At 37.8% G+C, this 17419-nt stretch overlaps 1 protein-coding gene across 2 annotated transcripts in view; it reads right to left on the bottom strand.

Annotated features, from left to right (window-relative positions):
* Positions 1 to 4611, bottom strand: part of LOC124863733 (serine/threonine-protein kinase LMTK1-like) — a 34105-nt gene extending 29494 nt beyond the window's left edge. Inside the window, exons 1-2 of one of the 2 annotated variants that reach the window (XM_047358193.1) lie at positions 4386 to 4611; positions 4164 to 4258 (exon numbers count right to left, since the gene is read on the bottom strand). In XM_047358193.1, the coding sequence (XP_047214149.1) occupies positions 4164 to 4245 (82 nt within the window). In that variant the 5' untranslated portion in view covers positions 4246 to 4258; positions 4386 to 4611. Of the gene's footprint in view, positions 1 to 4163 lie in introns of both variants that reach the window. The other variant, XM_047358192.1, reaches the window with a different exon arrangement.
* Positions 4612 to 17419: the final 12808 nt, after the last annotated feature.

Here is a 17419-nt window from a genome sequence, read left to right as displayed (position 1 = left end):
ATTTATACAGCAATTTACACACCCAAAGTGCTGTACAGGTAAATAAAATAAAACTAATAAAAAAAATAACACAACATTAACAGTAAACTCATAGAATAAGAGCAGTTAAAACAATAAAAGATAAGAAAACAAAACCAGTGTGATACTTCTGCTCAACTGGAGTTACATGACAAGTGAAAAAGATGAATCTTTAAAAGAGATTTAAAATCATTCAAGGTACTGGCCATCCTTACAATGTGACAGGTAGGAGCGAAACCAGTTCAGGGCTGTGCCTTTCACACCAACTAACTGGTCTAGACGTGATACTAAAATATAAATTGTCCACCGAGTCAAAAACAGTAGTTAGATCAAGTAAACAGTTTTAAGCTATGTAAAGCAAATATAACATATTAAGTAAAATAAATGACAACAAGCAAATGCAAATACAATGGCGAACATATAAAAACAAGAATAATATTCAGTCAGATTACCAGAACATGGCTATGAAATGACATTCCAGAACTCTGTTCGTAGACTGGGTGGATGAACATAAATTAGATGAACATGTACAGACACTGGTCTGAAGATGACAGAGCCGTTTCTGCAAATATGCATTTGAGATGAACTCAATGACAATTTAGTCAGACTCTTGTGATGCAAACAAAGGAAGTGTGTATTTAAATGTGGAGATGCCTGCGTGTGTATTTTTGTAAAAATAAGCAAAAATACATATTATCAAAAAAAAAAGGCCTGGTGTGGCTAATACAGGCACACACAAATGCATTAGAATGTACTTAAAATATTCAGTTCCCAGATTAAGTGTTTGCTTCTGTTAATTTTGATAATTACTGCTTGTATCTTCAGAACAATAACAGGCAACAAAATGACCATAAAAAGTAACTAATTTTAATACAGAAATCTAATGTTATGTGCATGATGTGGCCTATACAGTCTTGGGGAAGACTGTTGACTTGACAGTTATTCAGCAGACAGTAATTGACACCCAGCACAAGGAGGGTAAGCCACAAAAAGATAAGACATAGAGTCCTGTATCTAAGCATTTTGATAGAAACATAAGTGGAAGGGAAAAGTGTCATGGAAGAAAAGGTCCAAAAGCAACAGGGATGACTACAGCCTGGGGAGGTACACAAGGTATGTACTGCAGCTGGGGTCAGTTCTTCAGGAGCCACTGCACAAAGATGTATCCAGGACATGTGCCACAACTGTGGCATCCCATGTATTTAGCCTCTTCTTTAATAACCACGCCATCATTGTACTAGACTGGTCAGAAAAGTGGCTTAAACTAAACCCCTCAGAGCATCTGTGGAGTATTGTCAAAAGGAATATGAAGGGCAACACAACCAACAATGAAGACAAGTTTAAAGCCGCTATCAATGCAACCTGGATTCCTGAATACCTCAGTAGTGCCACTTGGCATTGACTCAGTAATTAATGCAAAAGGCGCCCTTGCCAAGTATTGAGCGTATGTACACACCTTTCAGTACGCTGATATGTCAAAATTAAAAATATTTTTTATTGATCTTTTATAGTATTCTAATATTCTGTGAAACTGAATTTTTGGTTTTCATTAGCCGCAAGCCATACTTATAAAAACGGAGTTAAATGAATCTACAACACCTGTAGCATCAATAAAACCAACAGTCACCACATCGTTACACAGACAGAACGGGGAGGAAACATCGAAGGTTTCTCCTCACTGCTTAAATCCACTTCATTCTTATGCCAGTTGTCCCCAGAGGCAGGCTTATGCAACCGAAGTGCTCCATGTTACACATGGATAGATGAATAATCAAACAGTCAGCAGTGCATATACTGGCTCCGAGTAGGAGCTTCCAATATTAAACATATTTTCTCTTGGTTTGTTGCTAGCATCTTGGTTGAAACCTGTTGTGCTGTTTCTATATTGCTGAACCCACGTGCAGGCCCCCCATGCATACAGAATAAGTGACATTGTCTACATCAATGTAAAATCCACGTATGACACCACTGCCACCTCTAGGCCTCATGAGGGAAAGCTGAAAGACTCCCACGGTGCTGCACTGTCAGCTTACTGCTGTAACAGTTTATTTCCTGGTCACTTTATTGGCAGTTTGCCTTGACAGTAAAACCAATCCACATTAATTATCTTGTGGGCCAGATTTTTAGATATGCTCCTATACAACACGTTATGAGCTATCCATGGTGCTGAAGAAATTGTAAACCAGGTGCTATCTGAGGCAGGTGCAAAATCAAATGCCATTTCTATCTTGTTAAGGCTGATGAAGTCAGGAAACCTACAGAGCCATCACCATGTCCCTTTCCCTGCAAGCATACAAAATCCCCCAAAATGTGACAAGGACCTTTCCTCACAGTTGTGAGAGAGGTCTTGAAGTTGTGTGCAGAGGTAGAGCACACTCTGTTCTCACGCAGCCTGAGGCGCAGGGAGAAATTGCAGCTGTGGAGGTTAGCTAGAGTGGTGCAAAAGTTCAAAAGCTGTCTGAATGTGAGCTTTGATGTCGAATCAACCCCGGGTTCATGTGAAAATGTGCAAAACACACAGCAACACTGTGACATTGCTTAGACAATTTTCTCATTCAGAACAGGTGTAGAATGAGCATGCATCTGTTTTTTGTTTATATATCTATTGTCTTTTAGCAAAGCTGTCAGTCAGTGCCACTTTAGATCTGACTCCTTCAGATTACTAAAATGTATCTCAGTAATCTGCCCGTAGTTTTAACACAGCTAAAAGGACGTTTCAGGGACTTAACCATTTCTCTGTCCTCTTACTTTTCACAGAAGGGGTTGGCTCTCTCGCACACACCCCCTCCGTCTCCTTAGCAACATTGATTTTTAAGTCTAAACACTATACATAGCTTCAGGATTTACCGAGGTGCTGCTGTTCTTAGAAATCGGGATCATTAGTTCAGAATTTACATGTATATCCAAGCATTATGCACTCATTTGTGGCCAACTCACTTCTTCAACAAAACTAACCTGCTAATTTTTCCGATATCATCTGAGTGAAAAAAAGAAGAAACTTCACATCCTGGTTGGAATGTTTCCAAACCTATGAACTCATTCAGGAAGACAACACCGGGGTAATTACATTGAAGACAACCCAGGAGACTCATAGTTAGCTGGTGTTTTATCCATAATTCAATTGAGAACCACTTCTGCGGTGAGTCTATTTCAAATGGGACTCTCTTCAGAAGCAGGGACAGCCATCTTAGCATCCACAACCTGCTCAATCCAACATTTTTAGATTACCATTTGTTTTGATTCAAAGTTTCCTAATGCAAAGATGTTTTAGAATGTATGCATATTTGCATTTTTTAAATACTTCAATACAATCTTAACTGCAAAGACACTCAGTATGCACACCAACATAAAAAAAATCTGCAAGCAACCTAATTGGAAGCCCTTGCAATTTATGAAGAAAGACCAAAGTGGACAGGCAGGTAGAAGAGAATGAAATAATTGGACTGAAAGGGACCAGAGATCACCCAGAAAGTGGGCAGGACAGATAAAGCCTGAAACTTGAGAATGAGTGAGGTCACTGTCATTTATATGCTTGGCACACTGCGGCCAGTGCAAGGACTCTCATTCGTCCTGTTCACATGCGCACACGGTTATTCAACCGCTTCCAGTCTGAGCCCTTTGCAGCCTGAGTGGGAGTTTAGCTACCTGCTCGGTACTCCCAAAGCACTGCAGCACCACCTGGGCACATCTCTGCTAAAGATCCCATTACCCTGACATAGTGATGACTGATTACCGCATCAGGAGCAGTAACCTCACGCAGTTGAACCTCACACGTTATTTAGCATGCATAACCCTACACAAGACATGCACTGTGCACAAATGCATGTACACAACTGCATTGCATGTGTGGGACTTTGCAGATTTTGTGCAGATACAACTTTTAACCCTCTTGTCACCAAGCTTTAAAAGGCCCATTTGAAAACAAAACAAGAACATCTGAAATATTATTTTTAATAGAAAGGCAGACTGAGGTGTTTCATGTTCATGATGTTACATCAGTGACTGGAGAATTACTAATATATCGCATCAGTCAGCAAATTGAGTTTAGATCCATCAGTGTATGTAGAAGGGAAGACACATACATCACCAACATCTAACTAGTGGATTGATTAACGTCCTTATGAATTCCCCAGTTTGATTCCTACCTGTATCAAAATGGGAATTGAAGGCGAAGCTGGGATTGAAAAACGCCGAAGACATGACAATCACATGAAGGGCAAACAGCATCCTCGTCGCTGCGCTGCAGAAGACAACAAGTAAACGAAAAGGGGGGGATGTGAAGGATAAATTCCTGACTCAGGGGCTTTGGAGATTCAAATGACCTGAAGTAGAAGCTCTAAAACGCCGCATTTTTTCTTGCATCGCACCTCGCACAGGGAGCTCCACTTCACCTTCCGCTCCAGCACATTTGGAGACAGATGTTGAAAGCGCTTGTCATTTTTTTCTAATCACATCTATTTCTTTGACAACATCCAGTTCAACGCCTCCTCTTCATTCAGAGCACGTAGTCGGTTACCAGGTGAAACGGCAATCCAATTTTCTGAGTAAAAATCCCGCCTGCTCCAAAGATTCAGTCGGCTCTCTTGTTTCTGTCTCTTTAAGAATAAATCTCTGGTTACATGTTGGCCCAAACACGTAGCTGTCTCCCGCTTTCTGACAGGACGCTCGGATCGTTTGGAGATGTGACTGTCGTTGCGTATTTGGGTTTCAGTTCGGTACTGACGAACGGAGCAGCAAATGAACATACAATTTAAGAACAAGTGCTTCCGTTTTCGCCTTTCAAAATATTTTGTGAGCAAAGTGACCCATGCTTCATTTAAACTGAAATGATTTTTTCTAGGCTCTGGCTTTGCTTAATGTACTATTTACCAAGGCACCAAACGCCCCTTAATCTGTAGAGTTTCCGGATCGTTTTGACTCTTGAAATACGGCAATTATATATTTTAACTTGGTTTGAGCATTCAATACCTTTTCATAGAATTGTTGATAAGAATTTAAAGTAGTTGAAATTCATGCTGGTTAAAAACTTGCCTATTCGTAACTAACTATAACAAAAAAATCTATTTAAAAAAGCAGATTTTTTTTTGTTAAATCATAAGCTATTTGGGCTTTAACCAAATAGCTTATGATTTAACCTTTATTTAAAATTAAACAAAAATACCCAGTTTTTTTTCCAGAATGCAATAAATCATGATTTATTGAATTTTGAATAAAAAAAACCCGTTCAATTGCTTGTTATTTTAAATCATGTCTAATTTCTTCACATACAAGCTTGTATTGTGACTTTAATTATAATTGTTACAATTTGTGTGTATGTCTTCTTTATTATGCAGGGACCATATGTATCCCGGTGTGAGTATTTCTAGTGAAGAATGAAAATGCCATGTTTGGGTTGTAAATTACGTATGTGGAGCAACTAAAATGATTTTTTTTAATAGAACAACACCACCAATGAAAAGAGCTTGCAGAACAAGCAACCGGAGAGATGGAGAAAACAAGGACTGAGCAAATAAACTCTTCTCAAATCAAATCAAATGAAATGTCAGATAAAAGGAACCAGTGAGGAGCAAAGAGAACCGGTAAACATTTTTACTGAGGCAGGGGTAGAGAAATGATAGGCAAACCAGAACGGTTAATCAGAGGGAACGAATTGCAGCTGAGGCAAAGAGAAGGCAGATCAATCAGAGGAAATGTGGAGCAGCTGAGACAGAAGAAAATAGCAGAGAAGGGAAGAAAATGTAAAAAACATGAATGAAACTGAACAAGAAGCCCCAGGGAAAATGCCAAATAGAGATCTAACAGGAATCAAACTAAATGTAAAAGGATAACAAGAAAAAGACAAATAAAGAACTAAAGGATTACATCTATGAATGCACAGTATGGCAAAACCCAAGTGTCAAAAATAACAGACAATGGCAAGACCTATAGAACATAACAAGGGACATGCTGAAAGACATAATTACAGATTAAAACCATAACCTAACATTTCAGGATCTTGACACAAAATCTAGATTTTTACACATAAGCAACTACAGAGACCAAAATTAACACATGTATACCAATTATTTTCAGGTTTTTGCAGTTTCAACAGACGTTATTTTCTTGTTGTTGTTGTTGTCTTTTAAGTAGCTAAACAATAAATGCCAAATAGATCAGTGGAACAACCAACTAGATGTGTTGATGAAGAAGCCATTTGTTTGTGGTTTGTGGTGAAAACAAAAAAGTAAGACTGAACAAAACAAAGTTATGATTTGGGACTGTTTTTAAGTTCAGGCTACAAGACAACTTTACTGCTAGTCAATGACTGTGTATAATATAATGCTAAATCAGAACCTTCATCTCTCAGCCAGAATACTGAATATGTGTCATGGATGCTTCTTCCAGGGTGACATTAACAGAAGACAGAATGCTGATGCAATTAAATAGCAAGGAGGTGGCCAAAGAAGTGAAGATCATGGAGGTCCAGACTTCAGTCTTCTGGACAATCCATAAAGATAACAGAAACTCTGAGTGTCCAAGAAAGCTTAAGGATTTACTGACTTGTTGTGCAGTGGAAGGAGCGAAACTCCCTACTTAGACATGTGCAAATGTGGTGATACACAATTTTATTCAAATAAAATTGATTAAAAAATTTATTTACTCATACATTTAGTTTGTTTAAATTCAAATTAGGTTTCTACAGAGTCTTACATCCTGCATAGACTGAAGATAGAGATCTTTGTTTCACCATGGTTTTCTTCCATGATAGTTACCCCTTCATGGCTCTTCTTTGTTTGGAATGAGCCCATGAGAGACCAGGTTTGATGTTTTCATACTTGCTGTTAACAGTTACCTTCAAAAAGTCAAAAAGTTCTGATTCTGTTATAACCCAAATGTTCTCACTGCAGTGAAAAGATTTACAAGAAGTTAATTCAAAACAGGCTCATTATCTTTGTCTTCTTCAATAACCCCCTCAAAGGTTGAATCTGGTTCCCACATAAATATATCCTTTACAAAAGGACCACACAGTTGTGTTTATGCACTTTCTGCAGTTTCATTTGTCTTTGAAGTATTTTCCCACAGCAGCAACATCTCATCCTGAGATAGAGCCTCTGGCTCATCAAATTTAATCTCTCCAATAAATGCGGATACTTTTGGTGATTTCAGCTTTTTTTGGGGAGTGCGTTGAGGGCAAGAATTGGCTCCCAGTCCTAGACTTTGAACAAGGTCACTGAATTACACTAAGCAAGAGTCAAGAGATAAACAGATTTTATGTTTGTTTGCTCTGCCTCAACATCCAACTCTTGCTCTGCTTCTCAATTGTCTTATTCTTCCGATTTAAAAAGCCTCCCTTTGGGTTTTAGTTTCTTATAGATCAGTTTCACAAGTCACCCCTTATATGTTCCTTTCTTGGTAGCAAACATGGGCTTCAAATCTGTAAGTTGATGGCAGCAGCTCATCAACTTTGACCATAGATTTCCTGAGACCAACATATAGGTAGGCTAGAGGTCTGCTATGAGAGGACAGAGTCCCATTCTTTCATTCTATTGACAGTTACATAAAAGTACTTAAGTGTACTAAAGCGTACAAAAAAGCACTTAAGTCTGTTTGTAGTCCATCAATTGGCATTTATTTTAAAATGAAATAAACCTCCTTAGATGTAAAGGCTCTCATAGGAGTCTCCTAACCAAGATGGTCAGCAGGTGAAGAAAATACCATGACAACACAAACATGAACACAACATAGTAAATACACCAATAAAAAACTACAAAAGCTCATTAGGGCATTTGTCACCAGTTACATGAATTTTAAATATTTCTTTTCTGTTTCAAATATTTAAACAAATTTGAAATCTGTCTGTTATATAGTGCTACAGTAATACGTATCTGTCAGTGAGAGATTGACTTTGTGACATTACTCTTTTAGATGTATAAAATGTAAAAAAAAAAAAAAAGGATTATTGTTGTTTTTTACTGAACCTGTACTGGTTTGATCCGCTGTCGTACTTCTAGCTATGAAACTACGGAAGCCTACAGCTGCCACCAATGCAAAATAAAAAATAGAGCTCTCTCATGTTATATCATCAAAACGTTATTCTTCTAACAATATACTTTTTGTATTTGAACAATATAATATTACATTATTACAGTTTACATTTTTATCATGCTATACCAAAAAAACTTTTCATGTTCTACAATCTAAAAAATATGTTGTAGTAACATGATATATTGTACAAACATGAAAGTTACATTGTTTGAACAATAAAGCTTTAACATTAAAACGTAATAACTTTTATTGTTAGAACATAATAAATGTTTACCTTATATTAACATAACATTATAAAACTGATGATGGTCACATGAGCGACTGAGAAAATGTCTCGTCAATCTGAACTGATCAAACTCTATTTCATGCTTAGATTGAGCCATGAAGTGCATACATTGAGAGAAAACGTAAAACTCATGGGGCTGTACAGGAGGAAGAATGAGTCTGGTCTGACTGAGGTGGGAGCATTTCTCATTGATCAACTGGAGGGGAACAGGAGGTTCGTTGGATACAGACTACACCACCTGAGCAACATTCAGGTGGGTCATATTATCACGCAGAGTATCGTTAGACATTTGCTGAAATATCTGGATTGTTGCCGTTCCTAAAAGTGAAATGTTTTCAGTTCTAAGAAGAAATATTGTTCTAACAATATATTTATGTCTTTTGCACAATTCATGATCACATTCATACAATACAAATATATTATATTGTTTAAATGTGAAAAGTATATTGTTAGAAAAATAAAGTTTTCATGTAATAAAGTGACATAGCTCTGTTTTTCTTTTTCCTCGGTGGCAGCTCTGTGTTTCAGTATAATGCTGCATTTGTCATTGTGATTTTTTTCATGCTTTTCCCTGGACTGTCCACAGCCTGTTAGTTGAAGGAGCTGAGAGCATGCTGTCTGCCAAAGGTGGCACTCCATGCTACATTAATCTATTACGGTAACACTTTTTGGCACAAACCAGAGTCTGACACATGTGGCACGGCAAAAGAAGACACATGGAACATCAGCCCAGCTCACTGTAAAAACACTGTGCTACTGTCAAATCAAGGAGATACCATTCCTACTCCAAGAAAAAAGAAGCTAACTGCTGTGTAACTGTGTCAGCTGCTGTGTGACTGTAAATAAGGGTTTCTATGATGATTTTCTCAAAAAAACAGAGATCATAGCATAAAGAGCCTGACAGGAAATCTTGGGCGTTTTCCTTTCCACTGTAGCCACTTGCATGTTCAGTATGATTAATTACTGCAGTTAAGTTAATGACTCAATGCAATCGGTTGGGATTCCTAAGAAAGAACACTTAAAAAAACAGAACTAGACTGCATACTTGGCTGGAATTGGAATCTGTCAATATGACTGGACCAAATTGACTAAATTGTTCTGTATAAAAACTGAATCTGTTTGTCTTGTAAAGTGGCTTAAGTCAATATTTGTGGAGAATTCATGCTATTTAAATAAACATAATTTAACTATACTGGATTGAAACTGAAATAGTGGCATTATTTGTAAAATATGAGCCTACATGTAGCCTACTACTTTGGTGGAATAAATATAACACCACAAGAAGCTTTGGTAAAATAAGCGAAATTAACATCAATATAGAACTGTGCTACACTGGTTAAGTCTAACATTTCACTCCCTAGTTGTACGCAATTATATTAAGGTAGTTAACTATATCATAATGAAGAACACATCAATACCTATGTGGCTTTACATATAAAGACATGTTCAGGTCATCCTGAAAAGTGGACGGGAAAAAAAGATTCCCCTGCCGTTTGTATGACAGCTTTGGTAAATTTAATAAAACTCAGCTGAAGTAATGCATTTGGAGCTGGCTTTTTGGGCTCAGAAGTGAAATTGAGATTTTTTTTATTCTTTAATCTTATTATTACATGAGGTTGCACTTTAAAATCAAATTAGTTTGTTTCATTATATACTAAAATGCATCGACAGCCCGGGTTCACTATTTTCAACAGATTAATACAAAAATTAACAGATTAAACAATAAAAATGCAATTGTAAAAACTGCATAATTTATTCAGCAGCTAAACATTTTAACAGCTTGAGGCAGAAAGCTGTGTAGCAGTTGGATGGTTCCGCTTTTGATGTTGTGGTTCCGTTTGCCTGATGTCAGCAGTTCAAAAAGTTCATAGTGAGTTGCACCACGTTTCTAATAAAGATCAGAGCCCTAAACCTGCAACAGCTCTGAAAGAGTTACTGAATTTAATCATTAACAAGACATTTTGGTATGATGAATATAGATGTAGAAGTCACATATGTAATGCTTCTAATGTTCTGTTTTAATGGAAAAACAGAAGGCAACATCTTCTCAGTTGTCCTATTCCACTTCACAGCATTATTGCAAGTATAGCTAACATTACTATATTATTTTATTGTTTATGATTCTTTATCCTTTGGTTAGCATCATTTCTATACTGAAGTGGCCATTAATCACCATTAAAATGGTGGTACCCAGAGTAATACCTCAAACATACCCCTGCAGTTCCCCACTGTGACCACTAGAAAGCATTACATCGCCATGGTTTAAGGGTTTAAACATCAAATGCAAACATTAATTTGATTTTGTTTTATAATTTAACATGCTTTTAAATGTTTAATTTCATTATAACAATGATGGCAGATAGAATATTTGATATATTTTTTTAATAATTTAAATTATCAATTGTATTAAACTGCAGGGGTTTATCTTCCTCTATCACTTTGAGTCAATTAAACAGATACCACCTGCATTACTTGTAACATGATGAGTTGCACCCTCAATAATACTCTCATGCATAGGCATTGTCATGTCAGCATCATTTTATTAGAATTTGCATTATATAATGCACTTGCAATGTAACAGCGGAGAAAGATTGTGATGGATGTTTTTATGTGGATCTGATTACATAAAATTCACAGCTAGCAGCTCATATAAAGTCTACATGATTATATTTTTAATCCCAGTTCCCTCAGTGTATGGGAAGAACTTTTTAGTATTGTTCTCAAATAGATACAGCACTGTGCAAAAGGTTTAGGCAGGTGTGAAAATATGCTGTAAACAAAGAATGCTTTCAAAAATGGAAGTGTTGATCATTTATTTTCATCAATCAACAAAATGCAGTGAATGAACAAAAGAGAAATCTAAATCAAATCAATATTTCGTGTGAGCACCCTTTGCCTTCAAAACAGCATTCATTCTTCTATGTACACTTGCACAAAGTTTTTGAAGGAACTTGGCTGGTAGGTTGTTTCAAACATCTTTGAGAACTAACCACAGATGTCACATCATTCTGTCTTTTCATGTAATCCCAGACACACTCAATTATGTTAAGATCAAGGCTCAGTGGGGGCCATACCATCACTCCCAGTAAGTCTTGTTCTTCTTTGAGCTGAAAATAGTGCCTAATGACTTTGGCTGTATGTTTAGGTTCGCTCACTTAGCATTTTGTAAATTGATAAAAATAAACAATCATTTATATTTCCAAAAGCATTCTTTGTTTACAGCAACTTTCCACATCTGCCTAAAACTTTTGCACAGTACTGTAAATACATATGTTTTTAGTTTAGACCTCAACATTTGATGCATTCTGTTCAAATTATAAGAGTAACATGACAACATAAACCAAAAATCTCTGTTCATACCACAAATAAGAACTACGAATAACTGTCAAGAGAGTTTATTTTTAAATTATATTTATAAAATGTGAAAACTGAGAAAGTGCTTAACCACTTACCTCCTACAACCTCAGAACAGCTTTTTCAAGAAAGCCTGTGTTCTGTTTTGGGCTGTATTTTAGAACATGTACTTAAAATCAAAATGAAGCTTGTTTTGAACCATAAATAATGCTATAAAGTCCTTATGCAGTGACATGATACTAAGAGAAGTAGCTACCCAGGAAGTTGATGTGACTCTAAACTGAAAAACAGAAATTAGGAGGCTCGAATATCTTCCTCTGTGCCTCTGCAGCTCCACTGGAGTCATTCTTTCCTCTGGCTGTGCTGGACTGAGCTGCAGAGAGCTGGAAGCAAATGAATGTTGCTGCTGGCAGAACCAGAGAGTGCAATTAAAGATTTAATTTATAGAAACATCATTTAAACCTCCACTGTGAAAGTTTCAGTTGTCACTTGCCAGTTATAACATGATCACCAGATGATGAACAGCACTTTTGATCAATCCTCTTAAACTGAATGTAATAGCATAAGCAATAGAATAATATTTAAAGTGCAGGTATCTCAAAAACTGTTAATGTTGTGCAATAGTGCAATATCTATTGCCAGTCATTTCAGAAAGTGAAATGACTATTTTATAGAGTTTCATTCCACGAAAAGTAAAATATTTCAAGCTTTTATGTCTTGTAAATTTGATGATTATAGCTTACAGGTAAAGAAAATGCAAAATTCAGTGACTCAGAGGATTAGAATATCACATTAGACCAATAGGAAAACAATATTTTAAGCAAAGATTTCAGGCTTCTGAAAAGTATGCCCATTTTTATAAGCTCAATACTTGCTTGGGCCTCCTGTTGTATGAATTAATGCATCAATGCGCCGTGGCATAGAGGTGATCAGCGTGTGGCACTGTGTAGGTGTAATGTAAGCCCAGATTGCTTTGATAGCTGCCTTCAGGTCATCTGCCTTGTTGAGTCTGTCTCTCATCTTTCTCTTGACAACATGCCATAGATTTGCTACCCAATGTTTTCTTCTTCATGAGAAGCTCCCCCAAATTCTTGAATGGATTTCGCTTGACAATCCTCTTAACGCTGCAGTTCTCCCTGTTACCGGTGCACCTTTTCCTACCACACTTCTTAGTCCATTGAATTTTCTGTTAATATGCTTGGATACAGAACTCTGTCAACAATCAGCTTCTCTAGCAATGACCTTTTGTACCTTACCCTCCTCATGACTTGTGTCGATGACTGTCTTCTGGACATCTGTCAAGTCAGCAGTCTTCCCCATGATTGTGTAGCCTATGACCCAGAGTGAGAGACCATTTAAAACTTGGGAAACCTTTGCAGATGTTCTGAGTTAATTAGCTGATTAGGGTGATACCATGAGTGTCCAATAATAAACTATATCACAGTTTTCAAATTTTCTGAGACACAAAATTTTGGGTTTTCTTTACCTGTAAGCTATAAGCATCAAAATTACAAGAAAGAATGGCTCTATGTGTAAAGATACATGAGTTTCACTTTCTGAGATGAGTGGCAAAAAATATTGCACAATAAACGATAAATTTCACAGTCTGAACACATAAAATGCCGTATGAATGATCCAACATCAGCCGAACCAAACCTTCCAACAATGCAAACTTAAAATAAGTAAATAAGTTAAAGGTATGAAATGTTTTCTCCTGCATACTTTGATTTGTACTTCCACAGCTCTTTGTCTCTAAATAAAAATGTGAACTTGTGTTGATTTAAATAACATCTGGATCCTCTTCTTCTGTTTTATTTTCAGCCCAGAGGTTGAAAATCCCCCTGAAAAAGTAAATACGCCATAATGTAAAGAGCTGACTTTTCTAAATAATTTTCAAGACAAAGTTGATTGTTTGAAACAGTTTGGACATAAGCAAATAAACATTGCGACTTTTTGGATGGATTACAATAAAACAAAATTACCACAAATAAAATAACTAGAAAACAAAATTTAAACTATATTTAAAAAACCTCACACCTAAAACAGTGATCCATTGTGTGTATTACATTCTACTCCTTAAATTTAAAACATGATTAAAACATCTGACACATTTACTTAGTTAAATTGTTTACATTAATTTATACTTTAAGTGTGTTGTGTAATCAGGAGTCATGTGATACAACATTAAGACATTCTCAAAAAGAAATGTAATGGTTATAAATTTGTTCTGTATGACAAATGTCAGATTGTTCATTACAATCAGACATTTGTTAATCATTTTGTTAAATAAAATTTGAAACTCTTACTTTAGCTGCAGCACATGTAATGTCCGTGGGTTTAAAGGTGGTACAGATGTCCAGGACTGCTGCCTGATTAGACTCCTTTGTCTCGTCTGAGTCCATTTATTACTACAACTGTTTGCAGATATCAGAAGATTCCTACAAATCGAATAAAGAATGATAATTTGATGGAGGATTAAGCTGAATATTTGCACCAAAACATTTTGGACAAGAACCTCTTCTTTGATAGAGAAATGAAAGAAAATGTGGAGCAGTGATATATATATTTCCATGCGTCTGAAATAACCATTTTACTTTAACCACTCAGATAATGGAAACTCCTGTGTATTTAGGTTTTAGAGAACAAGTTGCTTCATCCTCCATCAGAAATAAAATTATCACCACATAAATAATCCTGAATTAAAGGATGGATAAATATCAAACTGAGCGAGCCGGTGAAATAAATCAATCAGCAGCGTCTGGATGAAAGTGTTTCTTGGAAGTTTTGTAGCTTTCTTAAAGATTGATGAAACTTCAAACTGACTGTTTAATGAAATCAATAATACGTTTTCATTCACTTCATTCTAGTGAGTGTTTGTAAATCATCAGGTTTCAATCACCTCTAGCAGCTTTAGAGACTGATGCTGGCTGTGACTGTCAGCTCATATGGTTAACAGATTGTATTACAGTAGACAGTAAGAATGTTATTTTGCAGCCATAATGCTGCATCAAACACCTCTTCTGGATCAGAGCCCGCAGGGGGGCGCTGTTTCCCCCAAATCAGTCATTGCAAATTGATAAGAGGGAAAAGTAAGGAGATCACATCGCGTAAATCTATGAATAGGTTATTTAACATTGTAAAAGATGCACAAACTTCAATAACTAAAGGGTAATGTGGAAAATATGTGTGTGCTTTTTGTTTGGTGCATATGAATCCAGCAGTGTGAACACATGTTAAAATATGAGATTGTGTCAATCCTGTTCATCACTGACGTAGAGAGGAGCAGGTAGGGAAAAAGCTCAGAAAGCTTTGAGAAGCAGTTAGATGAGAATTTATTTGTCATCTCTGGCTGATCTGACTTGTAGAGACCTCTGGACCTACATCACACAAAGATAAAATACAAATGGGTACATGCTATTTTCATTTTCACTACTGTATCTAAACAATTATAGAATATGACTATTTAACCTTTAGATTTAATTTTGTAATGTAGACTTGCTGTTCCTTGGAAGTAAAATCTTGGTCTTTATCTTTAAAAAAAAAAAGTTAACTATCATGATATGATATTAAGTACATTTATAAACTAACAAGGCATAGAATAACCTCTTGTTTCTACAAACAATGAATAAATGAATTGAGACTCATATACTCTTACACAGATTTCTGTGTTCAGCAGAGCACACCAGCAGTAAGACTTACTCCAATCTGAATCAGGTACTGGACAACTGAAAGTTTGCTATTGTAACCCAACCCAGCTGATCAACGACCTTGCCTCTGTTCTCCCTGAATACACGTTGAAAGGTCATTGAAATCATTTTAATTATTTCATGACTGCATGTGTTTTGGTTCCAGCCTCTCTCCGAGGCTCTGGGAGACCTCTACCAGCAGTTTAACTCTCTAAAGGACGAGCTGGGGAGGCTAACATCAAAGTTTGATGGACTGGAGGCTTTTGTGGATGATCTTAAAGAGGGGACATTCTTCCTCTTTTGTACATAGCCCCCTCACTGGAGGTGGATGGGGGTTGTTCGGGACTGGGTTTGGGGCGGGAGCCGGGCCTGGGTCACCCAGGTCTGGGCAGTACCGGCGCTGTCTGCCTGCCTCTGCCCCAGGAGGGAAGGGGACCACCTCCTGGGTCCGGGGGCTGGTTGCCCCTAGGGGGTACCGGCGCCTGGACCTGGGAGTATAGAGTATGCATGGGGAGTGTGAGTGAGTGTATGACGTCCATTGTTGTTTATCCTTACGTTGGGTGTGAGTGATTTTATGTGTATGCATGAGGGTGGGTGTGGGTGATTGTGACTGTGTGTGCCTGTTTTTTTTTTTGTTTTTTTTTTGCGACAGGTTGGGTCTTGAACTGCTCCCTCTCCTGGATCAGCTTCCTCCCCGCCACACCGCCTGCCAGTGGTTGGAGTCTCTGCCCGTTGGTGTACTTGTGGTTCTCGGTGTCCGCAGCCGGGTGCTTTGGTGTGTGCTGGCTCACTTGCCGGGGCCTGGCCCCCTGGGTTCTGTCTGGCCTCTGCTTGGGGGGTGGTGTGTCCCGGGGTCTTGGGCCTCTGGGTCCATGGCTGGATCTGCTCGGGCGTGGACGGCTGCCGGCGGGGCCTGTGGGCTCGTCACTGCGGCTCCTTGGGGCTTCTGCACTGTCGCTGCTGGGTGGTTCCCTTGGGACTCTCCACTGCTCTTCTCTGGGGGGGTTGTGGTAGTCCCGGCAGTGGTTCTCCTGGGGTTCCTGTGCTTTGGGGGGCCTTTAGATGTCTGTGGCTCGGATCTCCTCAGTGTCCATCCAGGGACCATGGGACAGGTCTGTGGGTCCTCACACTCGCTATTGCATATTTTTGTGGAGAAACCTTGTATACAAAAGTGCGTCCACACTCATACTCACAGGTGTTAAGCTTCAGGTGTTGACAGATACACAGATGATCTATATTTTGGGCTGCACCCCTCACTAAGTACATTTTATATTCAGAATTACCGTGTACTATTTTGTTAAAAAAAAAAAAAACAGCTGTAGGTGTATAAGCAAGCAGGGTGTAATCTTGTATTCTCTTTATCCTTCTTTCTCTCCTCCACTCTTTCCTCCTTTTCTCCCCTTTTTCCCCCATCTCTCTCTTTTTTGAGCTTCTTTTTTCCTTTTCATTTCAGTCTCCGTGTCCGTAACAATTGAAATATTCCCAAAGAAGTTTATAATAAAGTTTATTTTATAAATATCAAGCAGAGCTTTAAAGCATTAGCTGTGATGCTCCGCTTGTGAAAGTAAATCTGTTGGGCAATTTCTTGGCACTCAGACAACAATTCTGAGCGATACTCTGCCGGACAGGACACGGTAAAAAAAACAACAACAAAAAAAGAGGGGACATTCGCCGTACCTCAGCGGCCGTTCAGAATTCTGTGGTCTCCACTGGGAGCAAAGCGGAGGGCTCCTGATTGGAGGATCATTGGAATGGAGAGGCACACTGCTAACTTGTTTCTGATGTGAATATAATTTATTTACTGCTAAGTGTAAGAAGATAATATGGAAAATACTCGATTTTTGATTATTGAGAGCACTGTAATCAAACTTCACACATTCTTAGTTTTATAGCTTTCTGCCACAAGGTGGCACCGTATATCCGGTTATGTGTTGTGTTTTGCCGCAGCTTACAGCTTAACAAAGTATTATATTAAGAATGAAAGTATGTATTGCTTCATATACCAATGTTTTCAATCATTTACAGTGAATGCAAGAAAGTGCAAAAACAC

This window comes from Girardinichthys multiradiatus, chromosome Y, assembly GCF_021462225.1.
Source record: "Girardinichthys multiradiatus isolate DD_20200921_A chromosome Y, DD_fGirMul_XY1, whole genome shotgun sequence".
NCBI classification, from domain to species: Eukaryota; Metazoa; Chordata; class Actinopteri; order Cyprinodontiformes; family Goodeidae; genus Girardinichthys; species Girardinichthys multiradiatus.
The sequence above is the reverse complement of the archived record's forward strand: the minus strand, read 5'-3'. Positions and strand labels throughout refer to the sequence as shown.